Genomic DNA, 13548 nt, shown 5'->3' on the forward strand with positions numbered 1-13548 from the left:
AAAGTGAAATCCCGGCATAAAATCATCCCCTGGTCTACACTCATCAAATAAGCCATCGAGGCAGTTTTTTTTCTTGCAACAACTATTTACGGAGAAATCTCAGAGAGACAACTATCTCGATGGCTCATTTGATGTATGTAAAACACCCTGGGATGATTTTACGCCGAAATTACACTTTAAGGTACACTACTGGTGGCACATCAGTATCTTCCCTTGCATTAACACACTAACTGTTAGCAAAAATGCATAAATGCTCATTGTACCGTATCATCTTGGTGCTCTTACAACAATTTTGATCAATATTTCCTCGGCACTGTCTCACCATCACATGCTGCCATACACACTTAAATAGGAGGGATGAAATTCATATACAGTAGTTTGCCTTTTACATTTTTTTTTACATTTATCATTTTCAGCTTTTGTTGCACGCACACTTTTAGTCTGGAGCCTTTTATAACTCACACCCCTGGACTATGCTGACTTTTTTCAGATTCTTCTTTATGTGTGAAATATTGCTGAAATGTTGTGAAGGTAATACAGATCCTACCGGCCAATGCCAGCAGGCTGATGGCCAAGATTCTCCCCAGGTCCCGTAGAGCTTTACGGGCTTTGGCCTTGAGACGCTCAGCAAGCTGCTTGGCTCTGGTTGCTGTGGAAACCTCCTCTTCAGGGTCACCAGGTAATGACCTTTCTTCTTCATCTTCATCTACTGATGCCTCTTCCTCCTCCTCCTCCTCCTCCTCATCCTCATCATCTGTTTTTCCCTCTGTAGGATCATCTTCAAGCTTGAATGGGAAAATGACAAAAATAAAGTTATTACAGTTATTAAAGGACAGCACAGTTGCAGTTGAGTTACAGTTGTGTAGGTTTTCTTCAGTTAAGACAGTGCAGGAGCAGTGACTTCACAACAATGTATTTCGATGTAGCTCAGGCTGTATATATACCTATATATATACTGTATATCTATGACACACCTTAGACCTAATAGTACCTCCTAACCGGAAGAACCGGGAAAAAACTCTGCAGACTCAGTCAGCCTCTTAATGAAATCTGTCATTAGGTCAGGTATGAATAAATGCTTTGTGTAACAGATTTGTATCTGCTGAAAACAAACAAAGTCCATGACATCGTGAGAAAGATATGGTGAAGTGAATAGCTGCAGCAGTGAAAAGGCCGCCTGACATTTAGACAAATGACTGAGCACAATCTGCAATTTCAACATTAACTTGTGGTCTTTGTGATCAAACTAATTTCTTCTCAGTTGAATAGTTAAACTCTCCAAAGTATGTTAAAATGATTTCACTGTTTTGTCATCACATGCACAATAGTTCATCTAACTGCCAATCAATCATGGAGTGGCCCTAAAGTACAGCAACGGTGTAGCCACAGTGGATATTCAATCAAATTCTGAACAATAAAAAAATAACAATATTTCAGGATAAATCAATAATGAATACTTTGTTCTCTAATCTTGATTTCCAGTGTATATTTTGTATCTGGGCGAGGGCAGCAGCCCAGCAGAGTAATGCTACACTAACCAAAGACACAGATCGTAACACTTTTCTGTACTGCTTCTTGTCACACCGTTAAATATTACAGATGCAATACTCAGGCTATATCGTTTCAGCACGCTTACAAAATAGGTCAACAAATAAAAATAGAAACCACTTTTCCTGATTGTGCTCTATCCCATATTTACAAAGTAAATACAGAGTAGTCTAATATCCCTGAACACACAAAATAGATAAGTAGTAGCAAATCACTGTCATGATATGGAGTAACAGGTGGCAAAGATCTCCTATTTCTTATTACTGAGACAGGAATATCACAGGAGCTCATCCTCCTCGAACACTGACTTCACTGCAGTGCAAAAGGATCCAGTCAGACAGAGGTAAGCAGTTGGCCTGGGGGACCCTCTCAACTCTGAATTATGACCAATCATTAAAGGGAGAATACCAGTGCATCTAAAAATTTACTATCCTTATCATGCATAACAGTTTTCAGAAATACAGTGTACTGCATAAGTTTACAAGCTCTAGGAACCAACTTTACGCTTTTACTGTACACTACTACAGTGAAGACAGATATTGCTCACTGGCGGTTTTGGAGATCAAACTAGAGCTAAAACGATAGCGATGACTCCAATGGGATGATAATGTTGCTCAGTGTCTGCTGGATGTGTAAGTATGAGTGTGAGCCAAAAAGCTGTGGAGTGCTGAAGGGAACTGCAGAGCTGCTGAAAGCTGTCTGTGGGCTCAACATATTTCACATACAGTTTTTCTCAATGCACAGTTGTCGAAACATTTTGAAAGTTCTAAGCGGTGAAGATGCATTTCCCAGAACAGCTCAAACGTGTAAAGCAGAGGAAAGCAGGCGGACTGGACAGGGTCAGTTGCTAGCCACTAATTGAACAGCTCGTATCACCTTTCCACTTAAATTTCCACCCCATCATCTCATCTTCAATCGCTTATCCGGGGTCAGGTCGTGGATAATTTCCACCTGTCGCTGGATAATCCCAGATTTATGGAAGTAGACGCTGGTTATCCTGGCTCCCTAAAAACAGCTTCCCTCACCAAGCAGGCTTCTCTTAGTGCTTTTGAGGAAGAAACAGCAGTTTTTGCACAGTGGTGCACCAACAACTTTCTGGATTTAAGCTTTGAGAAAAATGAAAAAGATGATCATTGAGCAAATCAGAACTGCCTGCTTCAAAAATCCATGGGGCAACAGTACAAGTGGTAAAAACATGCAAATACTTCAAAACTCAAATAGAAAATAAACCGAACTTCAAAGTTTGCCACTAAAAATCCAGAAATTACAGCCGAGAACTTTGAACTGGAAAAAGCTCAAAACACTGAAGAAATTGTCTACACACAGTTCAACCAAGCAACTCGTCAAAAACCAACACCACCCTCTGTTTCTGATACTAACGTGCACTAACGTGAGCTTACATGCACTCACATGCACACGTGGCCGGACTGACTTCATTCTCTGCACGATGCCATTACCCCATCACTCCACTATATCTTTACATAGAAAATAGTAATTTGCTGCTAAACTAATGTTGTGCATACTGAGTAGAGCTCCTTTAAACATTTTAAAGTTGTAATCCAAAAGATTTGATACCTTGTTTCTAGCCGCCTCTGTGGCAGTAAGATGTAACTGTTCATTCAGAGCCTCCATCTTGTCACGTTCATGGGCACTGAGTGTTGACTATTGTTTTTTTTTTGTTGCTCTTTTGTAAACTTCATGGAAACACATTCACCTCTCTACTTCCAGTCCGTCCCCTATATGTTACCCTCTTAAATCTACACACACACACTCACACATACACACACACACACACACACACACACACACACACATACACACACACACACACACACACACACACACACACACACACACACACACACACACACACACACACACACACACACACACACACACACACACACACACACACACACACACACACACACACGCACACACATTCCTATTATACGTCTGCCCTTACTAGGCCTGACTCAGAAGTTGAGGTTCCCAATTTTGGATTTCAAGTGAACGCAGCATAACCGTTGACACTGTCAGCAGCGTCACTAACATGGCGGCTCATTTACATCTAGGAAGTGAATGTCTCCACAGAAACACAGATATTGGAATACTCAGCAAAGAGACAACAAGTGCTTTCATTAGTGGGTCATATGATCAATCACCATTGTTTTAACTCACTCTGTGAAATTTTACGTAGTGCAACTTTAATGTAGACTGTCCGATTTTACGATTGTTCTGTACATCAGTGACAAATTAGGACAACAGGAAAAATAATATACACTGTCCAAGAAACAGACCATAACCTGGTGATACAGTATAAGATCACTGATCTCTGTGTAGGGAGGCAGGTCGGGGAGGCGGATGGATCCCAAAACACAGAACCTTTTCCGGTGTTTGTTTCCCTGAAGTACTAAGCTGAACCACAACCTTTTTCTAATCTCAACCAAGTTGTTTTGATGCCTAAACCTAACTGACACCTTTTGTTTCCTAAATGTAACCGTCACGTTCGACTCACTCGGCATTAATAGAATATTCTGTACAAATTCTTGTGCACAACTTTTCACAAGATATCGTACGAATCTGATGATAAGAGAGTGGCAACCCCAGCAGTGGGGAAAGACACTCCTATAAAACTAAATGAAAATAACTCTTCTCTGCCTCAATCCATCGGCTCACTTCTGACACGCAGCTTCATCAACATGTCTCTTAGTTGCTCACTTGCACTTTTATTCAATTCAAACTTTGACTTTGACTCAGTCTGAACATAGTCAATGGTAGGTTAAGAGGGGACTCCCCAAAGCAGTTTGGGGGGCACACCTACAGCTCTTCTCCTCTACTGTAGAAAAGCAGAAAAGTAATGGCTAGGGAACACATCCTTAGCCATTACTTTGTCAGCTGTTGTATTTGTCTGTGTGTATTCTTTGTGTTTACTGCTGTTACACTGTTTATGTTTTCTTGGTTACCTGGTTAAATAAAGTGTATATATATCTATATCTATATTTGTATATATATAGATATATATATATATATATATATATATATATATATATATATTCTTTTTTATACATATTTCATTAGCAGTGTTGCTGGGAGCCTTAAACCTAAGATTTTAGTGTCAACGACATTATTGTTGTGCACATGATAAATAAATAAAACATCTTGAGCTTAAACAAGGTACGTTAAGTGCAAACCTGCTTCAGAATACCTGAATAATGTGAATGAGGCTTACTGATCGTATGCCTGCTCAACTGTCTTCACGAAACAGCACCTCCACATGATAAATCATAATGAAAAACTTTGTCAGTTGTTATCCTTACAACAGTGACCCCTTCAGCCCACACTCAAACACAAGCGTGACTCACCGATGTAATGTTGGCAGCAGCCACCATTTCTCTGTTCCTGACCAATCTGCTGCAGAGGATGATTGTTATCAAGGCTACCACACACACACCCAGGTCAGGACACAGAAGGCGTAACACACTCCAAGGATCATCCAAGGGAAGCCTACGAGACACATGCATATGCGATAGGTCAAATATCAAACACTTTACCATCTGCAAACATCTATATGAAGATGCTTTTGAAAATCTTACATTCTGATATTTTAAGATATTCTACCAATCTCCACCACAGTTGTCTCATATCATCACCCGTTACCCCAATCAGTCCTCTAAACATCAATGACAGTGGCATGAATACCTGGTGCTACACTACTTACATACCTGGACAGTCCTATATGTCTGGTGATGGTGTCCCATTGTGAACAGTTATCACCGATGGCGATGCTGAGAGGAGGATATGTGTACAGTACTGTCTGGAAGCAGATATGAGCCAGGACAAAGAGCAGACTGGTACAGAATACCGCTCTGATAAATCGACCTGTGTGACCTGGGACACAAAGAGACAAGACAGACAGAGGATGGAGATCAAACCTGTGGACATATAATTCAATGTACAGTAAAAAAACAACAAAACAAATTATTACATTTCACACCAATACAAAGTAAAAATGAGAGAATTTTCTTAATCATTAATCATCTTGTTAACCATCTAAAGTCAGATGAGAAAATGGGGTTTGTTATTTCTAGTTTAGCACAAAGACTGGAAGCATTTCGAATCCACCAGTGTAGCTCCATCATAAGTGAAACTCAAACAGAAACTTAAAGGTTAAGCTGCCTGGTTGTATTCGGTATTTTCCTCCAACCAACACACACCACTCTGCTGCCCCAGAAACTCACAGGAGCACCATATGAGGATTAAGACACCTCCAAAACAGTCCCCAACAATGCACAGTTTCCTCCTTTATGAGTAATGTTTTTTATTTTAAAGATGTATTCACTAGACCAGACAGGCTTCATATCAGGGAGACATCCATTCTTCAACACCAGAAGGCTGCTCAACATCATATTCTCCCATGGATCGGACACTGATGGACAAGATGGTCATTTTACCAAAAGTTGCTGTTGTTTCAACACCTCCAAATTTGTCTGAACAAAACATTTTTTACTAATCTGGACCAACAGCATAAAACTTTTATATGGCAGAATAAACCAGCCTGTATCAAAAAACATTCCTCAACTCCCTAAACCTGAAGGGGGACAAGCACTCCCTAATTTCCGCCACTACGTCTGGGCTTGCAAAATTATCAAACTTTTTTATTGGCTCCGCGGTGGAGTCACAGACGTCTGCCCACCCTGGGCTCATACTGAGATAACATCTTCCTGCTGCTCTTTGCACTCTACGATTTGCTCACAGCTCCCCATAACTGCCTACAAGGTCTCATCTAATCCGGTTGTCGTTAATACCATTCAAATTTGGATCCAGTTCAATAAGCAGTACGGCTTGCAGAGGGCTTCGATCCTTGCCCCAGTTTTAAATAATTATGCGTTTCTCCCTTCCTACACCAACCCTACATTCCACATATGGTCAGATAAGGGCCTCAAAACGCTTAATGAGCTGTATGATGAAGGTGTTTTGCGTCTTTTGTATCTATGTTGGACAAATACAGCCTGCCTTATACCCACTTTTTCGGTACCTTCAACACATTTTATCCAAAAGCAATTCCCGCATTTTCTTAACCGCCCCCCTGAAGTTGAGATGGACCAATTCCTTTCTCTCAACGTACAACACAAAAGACTGATATCTGTCATTTATAATAAGATTGCTCTTCTGAGCCCAGTCCCCACTGCATCATCTAAGAATTCATGGGGGAAAAGGATTTGGGGATAGACATTTCTGATGATCAGTGGAGGGACATTCTGAAACTTGTGCTAGGCACGGCCTATTACAGTGGAAGGTGCTCCATAGAGCCCATTTCACCAACGCTAATTGGCTAAGATATACCCTAGTCACAGTGATGCTTGTAACCACTGTAAGCAGTCCCCAGCTGACCACACACACATGTTCTGGACGTGCCCGAATCTTGATGAATTTTGGTCTGATATATTTCAAATTTGGCTATGTCAACTAGCTAACAATTTGTCAATATTGGTGAGCAAGATAGAATTAGCCAGCTAAAACTACATTATATTTAAATATGTCAGTGTTTCTTCTCGGATTTTCATCAGATTTGGAGGGAAAGGGTTTTGTTATACCACGCAAGACAGTCCACAGAGGGGTCATCCCTATGTTCCCCGGTCGCATAAGCCTCTGCCTCCGCTGATTTAGTTTACCATTTTGTTAGGGTTAGAGGTTACAGTTAGGGTCAGGGTTAGTGGGTAGGGTTAGAGTTTACATGGCCTATTTGCCGTGGAATTCGGCACTGATTGTGGAAAAAATAACCGACCGGGGAACATAGATAGCCTTGTGAGACCATCCTGATCTCTAAGCCCCATTGTATTTCACTCTCTGATCAGTCTGGTAACGTGTGACAGAGAAAATTTGGAGCTGTTTGCTAAGCGACCGAACCAATCAGCGTTGGTTTTGAGGTGGATTTAAGTGTGACACAACGAGAAGCGACTGGATCCCTCCACAAATGCTGTGCCTCCGCTCCTAAACCCTAGCACCGGGGTTTTATCCCGGACAGCCCTGAGTCTGACTCCCTACTGGATCAGCAAACTGTTGCCAATACACAGGAAAGCTGTCAACCTTAGGTCTGCTTAAGGGCCACCACTGCACAATGTATAACAGAAACCCAGCATGTGTAGATTCTGCTGTGGTGGGTGCCAGTTGTTTGACATTAGCAAACCTTCTTACAGCCCAAACACAGTAGAATCAGCTTCAATGCATTTTGTTCAGTGTAGTGAATGACAGGCGTGAAATTTATTCAACCCACAACCCGACTTCTGACTAATGACAGTGCAGCAGACTTACAGAGCAGATACTACGGACAGTGAGTGAGAAGGGAGAAGGGAACGATGGCAGTGGCAGTGGTTGGCATTAGCATAATACATCCATGGTTAAGATGAACAAAGGGACTTCACCATCTACTTTCTTTGATGATATGCAAAGGGAAAAAAATAGAAAGACAAATGGCAAAATAGTAAGTTTTGTGTGCATTCTTCCAGTCAGAGGTTTAAGTTTAGTTATTTGATTTGATATTCTTTAATATACATAATTTCAACAGTAGATTTCCAAGAAACAAAGTAAATCTATCAATCTAATTGTTCTGGCAGTGAGCCTCGTGCATTAAGGGAATGTTTTATGTGCTCAACGGTGTAGTTGCACGTTTTCCCCACAAGGGGCACTGGCAACAGCATACATATATGCTATTTCTTAAAATAAATGAGTCAATTGTTTACAAGTTAAGTTTCAAATGGAATGCAAAGCTAGCCATAACTCTGATGTACTCTGACGTACAGTATAAGGAAGAAGCAATTGCGCTGCAGCCTGGATTATTTGAAGTAATGTGAGTGCAGGCTGTGCCAGGGCCATGGGGGAGGGGGGAGGGGGGGAAATCATGCCAACGCATTGCACAGAGCAACTGGGACAAATGTAAGTAGACCCTGAGAAAACACTACCAATAAACAATGTCATAGTTTACCAGAATTGATGTATTTGTTATGTGGTAAATGGACTGTAGTGGTTTCAGCCAAAGCACCTCACAGTTTAGCCTCTCATTCATCCAGTCACACACACTAATCGACCGACCATCAGGACCAATTTGGGGTTCAGTGTCAAGGACCCCAAAAATCAATTTCAGTCAGAAGCAACTGGACTTGGTTGTTTGTCTAGGAAGACGTTTCACCTCTCATCCAAGAGGCTTCATCAGTTCATGTACGCATCTGACCAGGCTGGGACTGGTCCAACTAGCTGGTGTGAGACCCAGGTATTTTACCTCTCACAAGGGCGATATAAGATAATCTAAATAAATCTAAATCTAAAGTAAGAAAGTTAAAAACCGTTTGATAGCACCATCCTCAATCCTCTCCTAAAAAGTCCAACAGGACTCTATCGCATGATGTATAACTGTCACAACTTCAGCCAGTTTTTTTATGTCCATGTCCTGTTTTGCCACAATCTCTCATGTCATTTTCATGAAGTCTGATGACAACAGTATAATTGCATATTTGAACACATGCCAGTAGTTATGTCATCTCTAGCTCTGATTTAAACTCTATCTTATGTCTCCTCAGAGCCCAACAGTGCCGCTGTATTAGTAACTTGAATCCCCCCCCCCGTATGTGCTTATGTGAGCGTGTATGTGTGCAAGTGTCAAGGTCTTGGCATGCCAGTGGGTTTTCCTTAGAGGAACTCCCCACTGCTCTCACTCTGAATACCAGGACAGTTTGAAGGCCATCATAAATAGCAAGCCATTTGTTAGCCTCCCCTTTTCTTTTAGCTAGCTGTCCATGTTCCCGGGTAGATGCTAGAATGTAGACACCGTGCAAAACTTGCATACTGCAAAGGTGTCAATACTTGGGCTTTCACACGATGCTAGAGATGGTTATTTTAACCCTTCTACAATGTGACGTTAGAGTAAATATGGGGCCAAACACATAATTATAATTCATTAAACATGAAGATGTGACTTGCTCTCATTGGTAAAAAGTAAGGAGCAAAATGTTTTTCTTAATTATGGTTATACAATTTATCTTTATCTACACCAACCTGTTATTGGGCCAAACACAGCAATAGTCGACTTTCTAATTCATGCATGGGCATTTGACTCACCTTATTGGTACCAAGATGTAACACATTTTGTTGTATTGTATTTGTATCATGTTGTATTTGTTGTTTTTCATGGATGCAGCATGAGTAAAGTGCCCAAGACAAATTCCACCCTACAAAAGTTAATCTTGACCTAATGAGCATAATTAGAGGTTGTTGTTTTTTGGGCTATGCTATCTGTTACAGAATGTGCACCATAAAACACCATTTCAACCTTTTCTTTCCATACTAGCTGACAACCTTATAGGCAACAAGAGACAAGATATTGACCATAAACTCAATGGTACGTACCTACATAGTTAGTTAGGTGGAAATTGTTCACCAGTCATCTGTGCAAAGGGCTGTAAGATAAATATAAAGGAGTAGCTACAGTCATAATGCTTAAAAAGAAGCTAGCTAGATCCCCATTAGTGCTATTAAATCTAAACTACTCACTCGAAACATGGGACGCAGTGGCCGTGGGAATAATAACCTCACTGAGAGCTAATTACTTTATATACATATATATATATATATATATATATATACAGTATATATATATATATATATATATATATATATATATGTGTGTGTGTGTGTGTGTGTTTGTGTGTGTGTGTGTGTGTGTGTGTGTGAAAAATAAAACTTAATTTTTACATGTAGATCAAACAACAGTCTTTCTACAAACTCCTTAGATTTGCAAGTAGAATCAACTTGCATTCAGCATTTCTCTACTCTTTTTATTATTATTTCATTATATTTTATAATAAAATCAATTTCTCACGGTCTCAATGATGTCTATCATTTAGTGTCATTCAACACAGGTGAATCAGAATTCCAGCCTTTGTTGCCAAATGCAGCTGGGCTCAAGAAACAACAAAACTGTTTTGTCCAGTACTAGACATGATGGGCAATATGGGCTCTCCCACATCACACTTATATTGGAACAGAGTAAATCTAACAAGATCATTGTCGGGTGAATAGGAATGAATGAATCTAAGGTGATTGGCTGGGATTATGTAAATAGTTTTGATATGCAAATTAACTTCAAAATCAGATATACTCATGTAAAGATACAAATGTATTTTTTCATTGCTGATATCAACAGTTGTTGGACTAACTCAGGGTCTGAGGGAAAATAATTAGGCGCAAACTGCCATAAAAAATCTGACAAACACAGATGGTCTTACCTCTGATTGTGTGCTTGTTGGGACACAGGAACCACGGCAGCAGCAGCAGGTAGAGGAAGTGAATCAGAGACAGGATGTTGTAGCGAAAAAGACAAGCTGCAAAGACAGAAATACCGGAGTCAAAGAACAGCATGCATTAGGAGAGACATGAAGGGATTCTAACATGTATGACCTGTTGGCTGAGGGCCTTGCGTGAAAAACAAATGACGCTTGGTCTTGAGAGAGATATCTTATTGTGGTATAAAATGGTGGGACACGATTAAAAATATTAATCTAATTCATTAGAGGCTTTGTAATTAATTAATCACATATCAATATTTGACTTAAGAAGCAACATTTTTCAATTTAAATGGGTTTTGGTATATGACTTAATTAATGAATACATCCGGAGGATTTATGTTTTTCTTTTTTTTTAAATTGTATCTTTATTTGGAATGGACAGTAAAATACATCCACATGGTAACTACAGTAAAGCAGAAATAAATGCCACTCCAGTTTTTGTTTTATATACAGAACAATATAAAACCCATGGGGGGGGGGACCCCAGCCGTCAGTGTCATATAAATAATCTTCAGAAACAAGTCATAAATTAAACGAGCGAATAGTAGAGCATTGTTACCAATGAAATCAAATAAAGTCTGCTCTCATGGGGGCAATGAACGAAATCCAGTTGTTCCAGGTTTGGTCAAATTTGTCCTTTTGAAGTCTTATTTGGTATGTCAATTTTTCCATTCTATATATCTCCAGGATAATTCCAATCCAGTCATCTTGAGTAGGCGGGATCGGGCTCAACCATCTTCTTGTAACTGATTTCTTACTTGCCACCAAGAGAATTTGCAGCAGCTTTATCTCTCTCCTGCCTTGGAGAACAAGACCATGACCCAGGTACAAGACATCAAAGCTCAGGGGAATATGAGTGTTAAAGACTGCGCTTAAAGAAACCTGTATATCCCTCCAGAAGGCTTTTAACTTGGGGCAGTCCCAGAAGATATGGTAGTGGTTGGCAACAACCGAGCCACACTGCCTCCAGCACGGCATTGTTACACCTTTATACCTCTCCTGATACGGTGTTTTGAAAAATCTAATAATATTCTTCCAGCAGTGTTCTCTCCAGTCCATAGAGCTGGATGTTGTCCATTGAAAGGACCAGATATTATCCCAAGCCTCCTCAGAAATCTCAATCCCTGATTCTGCTTCCCATTTATTTTTAATGTATTGAGTGTTGTTATTGTTAGCATTGGAAAGCGTTGTGTATAGCTTTGAAATAGAATTGGAAGGGATCTTGGTCATAGCATTTTTCAGAATGTGGAAAAATTCTAATTCAACTTTTGAGAAATTAGTTAATTTACATTCATGGTCAATGTAGGAGCGCAATTGAAGGTATCTGTGAAATTCGATCCGTGCTAAGCCATGTTTGTCCCGCAAGGTATCAAAGCTGCACACAATGTTTTTTTGAGTAAGTGAAATAAATGTTGTAAGCCCATATATTGTCCATGATTTAAAGCTGGAATCGTGTCTGTTGGGAGTAAAATCCGAATCAAAAGCAAACCATCTGAATAGTCTCAACATTCTCTGTATCCCACAGATACTAGTCACCTTCTGCCAGACTCGGAGGGTGTGGCTCAACCAGGGGTTCCCTAGCTTTTCCAAATGACATATTAAACCTTGGTCCGCAATTACAGCTTGGATGGGGAACTGGCTTGATAGGTTGGACTCCAGCTCCTTCCATTTAGCTTTGTATGTTTCATTGCACCAATATAGGAGGGGAGCTATCTGTGCGGCATTGTAATAATTCCTTAGGCAGGGGAGACCCAACCCTCCTCTTCCCTTAGCGAGTTGGAGAGTGGCATATTTAATCCTTGGCTTCCGGTCCTGCCAGATAAATCTGGAGATCCACTTGTCCCACTCCCTAAATTGATTTTCACCCACCTCTATAGGCAAATTCCTAAACAGGTAAAGTAAACGTGGTAACACATTCATTTTAATTGCACTAATCCTCGCACTAAGACTCAGGAAGGGGACCAGGTTCCATCTACGTATGTAGGTCTGCTTTTATACTTGCAGATATTGGCTCATAGTTTGCTCTGAAAAGCCCGGCGAGGTCTTTAGTCAGATGTATTCCTAGGTATTTAATATTTTCATTTTCCCAATTTAGCTTGAATTTCTTACGTAGAGACACAGGAGCTAAAAAATTAAGAGTCATCACCTGGGTTTTTGAAATGTTGACTTTGTAGCCAGATAGCTTGCCAAAATCATTCAAAGTAGCCATCAATTCACTAAATGACCTCTCTGGTTCCCCCAGGCAGACCAGCACGTCATCAGCGAACATTGCTACCTTATGTTCAACACCTGATAATATAATACCCTTAATATTTTGATTTTGTCTAATTAATTGGCCTAATATTTCTATAAATATGTTGAAAAGGAGGGGCGAGATTGCACAGCCCTGCCTACACCCTCGTTTTAGAGTAAAGGCCTCTGATAGATTACCGTTGACCTTGATGCGGGCTGAAGGTCTGTCATACAGCGCCTGGATTACTTTGATAAACCTATCCTGGAATCCAAATTTCCCCAGTACCTTGAATAGAAATGCCCATCTGACGGAATCAAAAGCTTTCTCAGCGTCTAAACTCCCTATAATTACTTGAGATTTGTCAATTTGTATCTGTCCAAGGATGTGTAGTACTCTTCTTATGTTATCAGTTGTTTGTCTGTGGTG

The 13548-nt window shown here is 40.3% G+C and overlaps 1 protein-coding gene across 2 annotated transcripts in view; it reads right to left on the reverse strand.

The window, feature by feature from the left end:
* The window catches only part of piezo1 (piezo type mechanosensitive ion channel component 1 (Er blood group)), a 125831-nt gene that overhangs the window by 70366 nt on the left and 41917 nt on the right, over positions 1–13548 (reverse strand). For both annotated transcript variants that reach the window (XM_083923231.1, XM_083923230.1), the window contains exons 2-5: positions 10830–10925; positions 5274–5439; positions 4914–5055; positions 548–785 (exon numbers count right to left, since the gene is read on the reverse strand). In XM_083923231.1, coding sequence (XP_083779357.1) covers positions 548–785; positions 4914–5055; positions 5274–5439; positions 10830–10925 — 642 coding nt within the window. The remainder of the gene's footprint in view (positions 1–547; positions 786–4913; positions 5056–5273; positions 5440–10829; positions 10926–13548) is intronic.

Source organism: Echiichthys vipera (genome assembly GCF_963691815.1).
Source record: "Echiichthys vipera genome assembly, chromosome: 11".
Lineage (NCBI taxonomy): Eukaryota > Metazoa > Chordata > Actinopteri > Perciformes > Trachinidae > Echiichthys > Echiichthys vipera.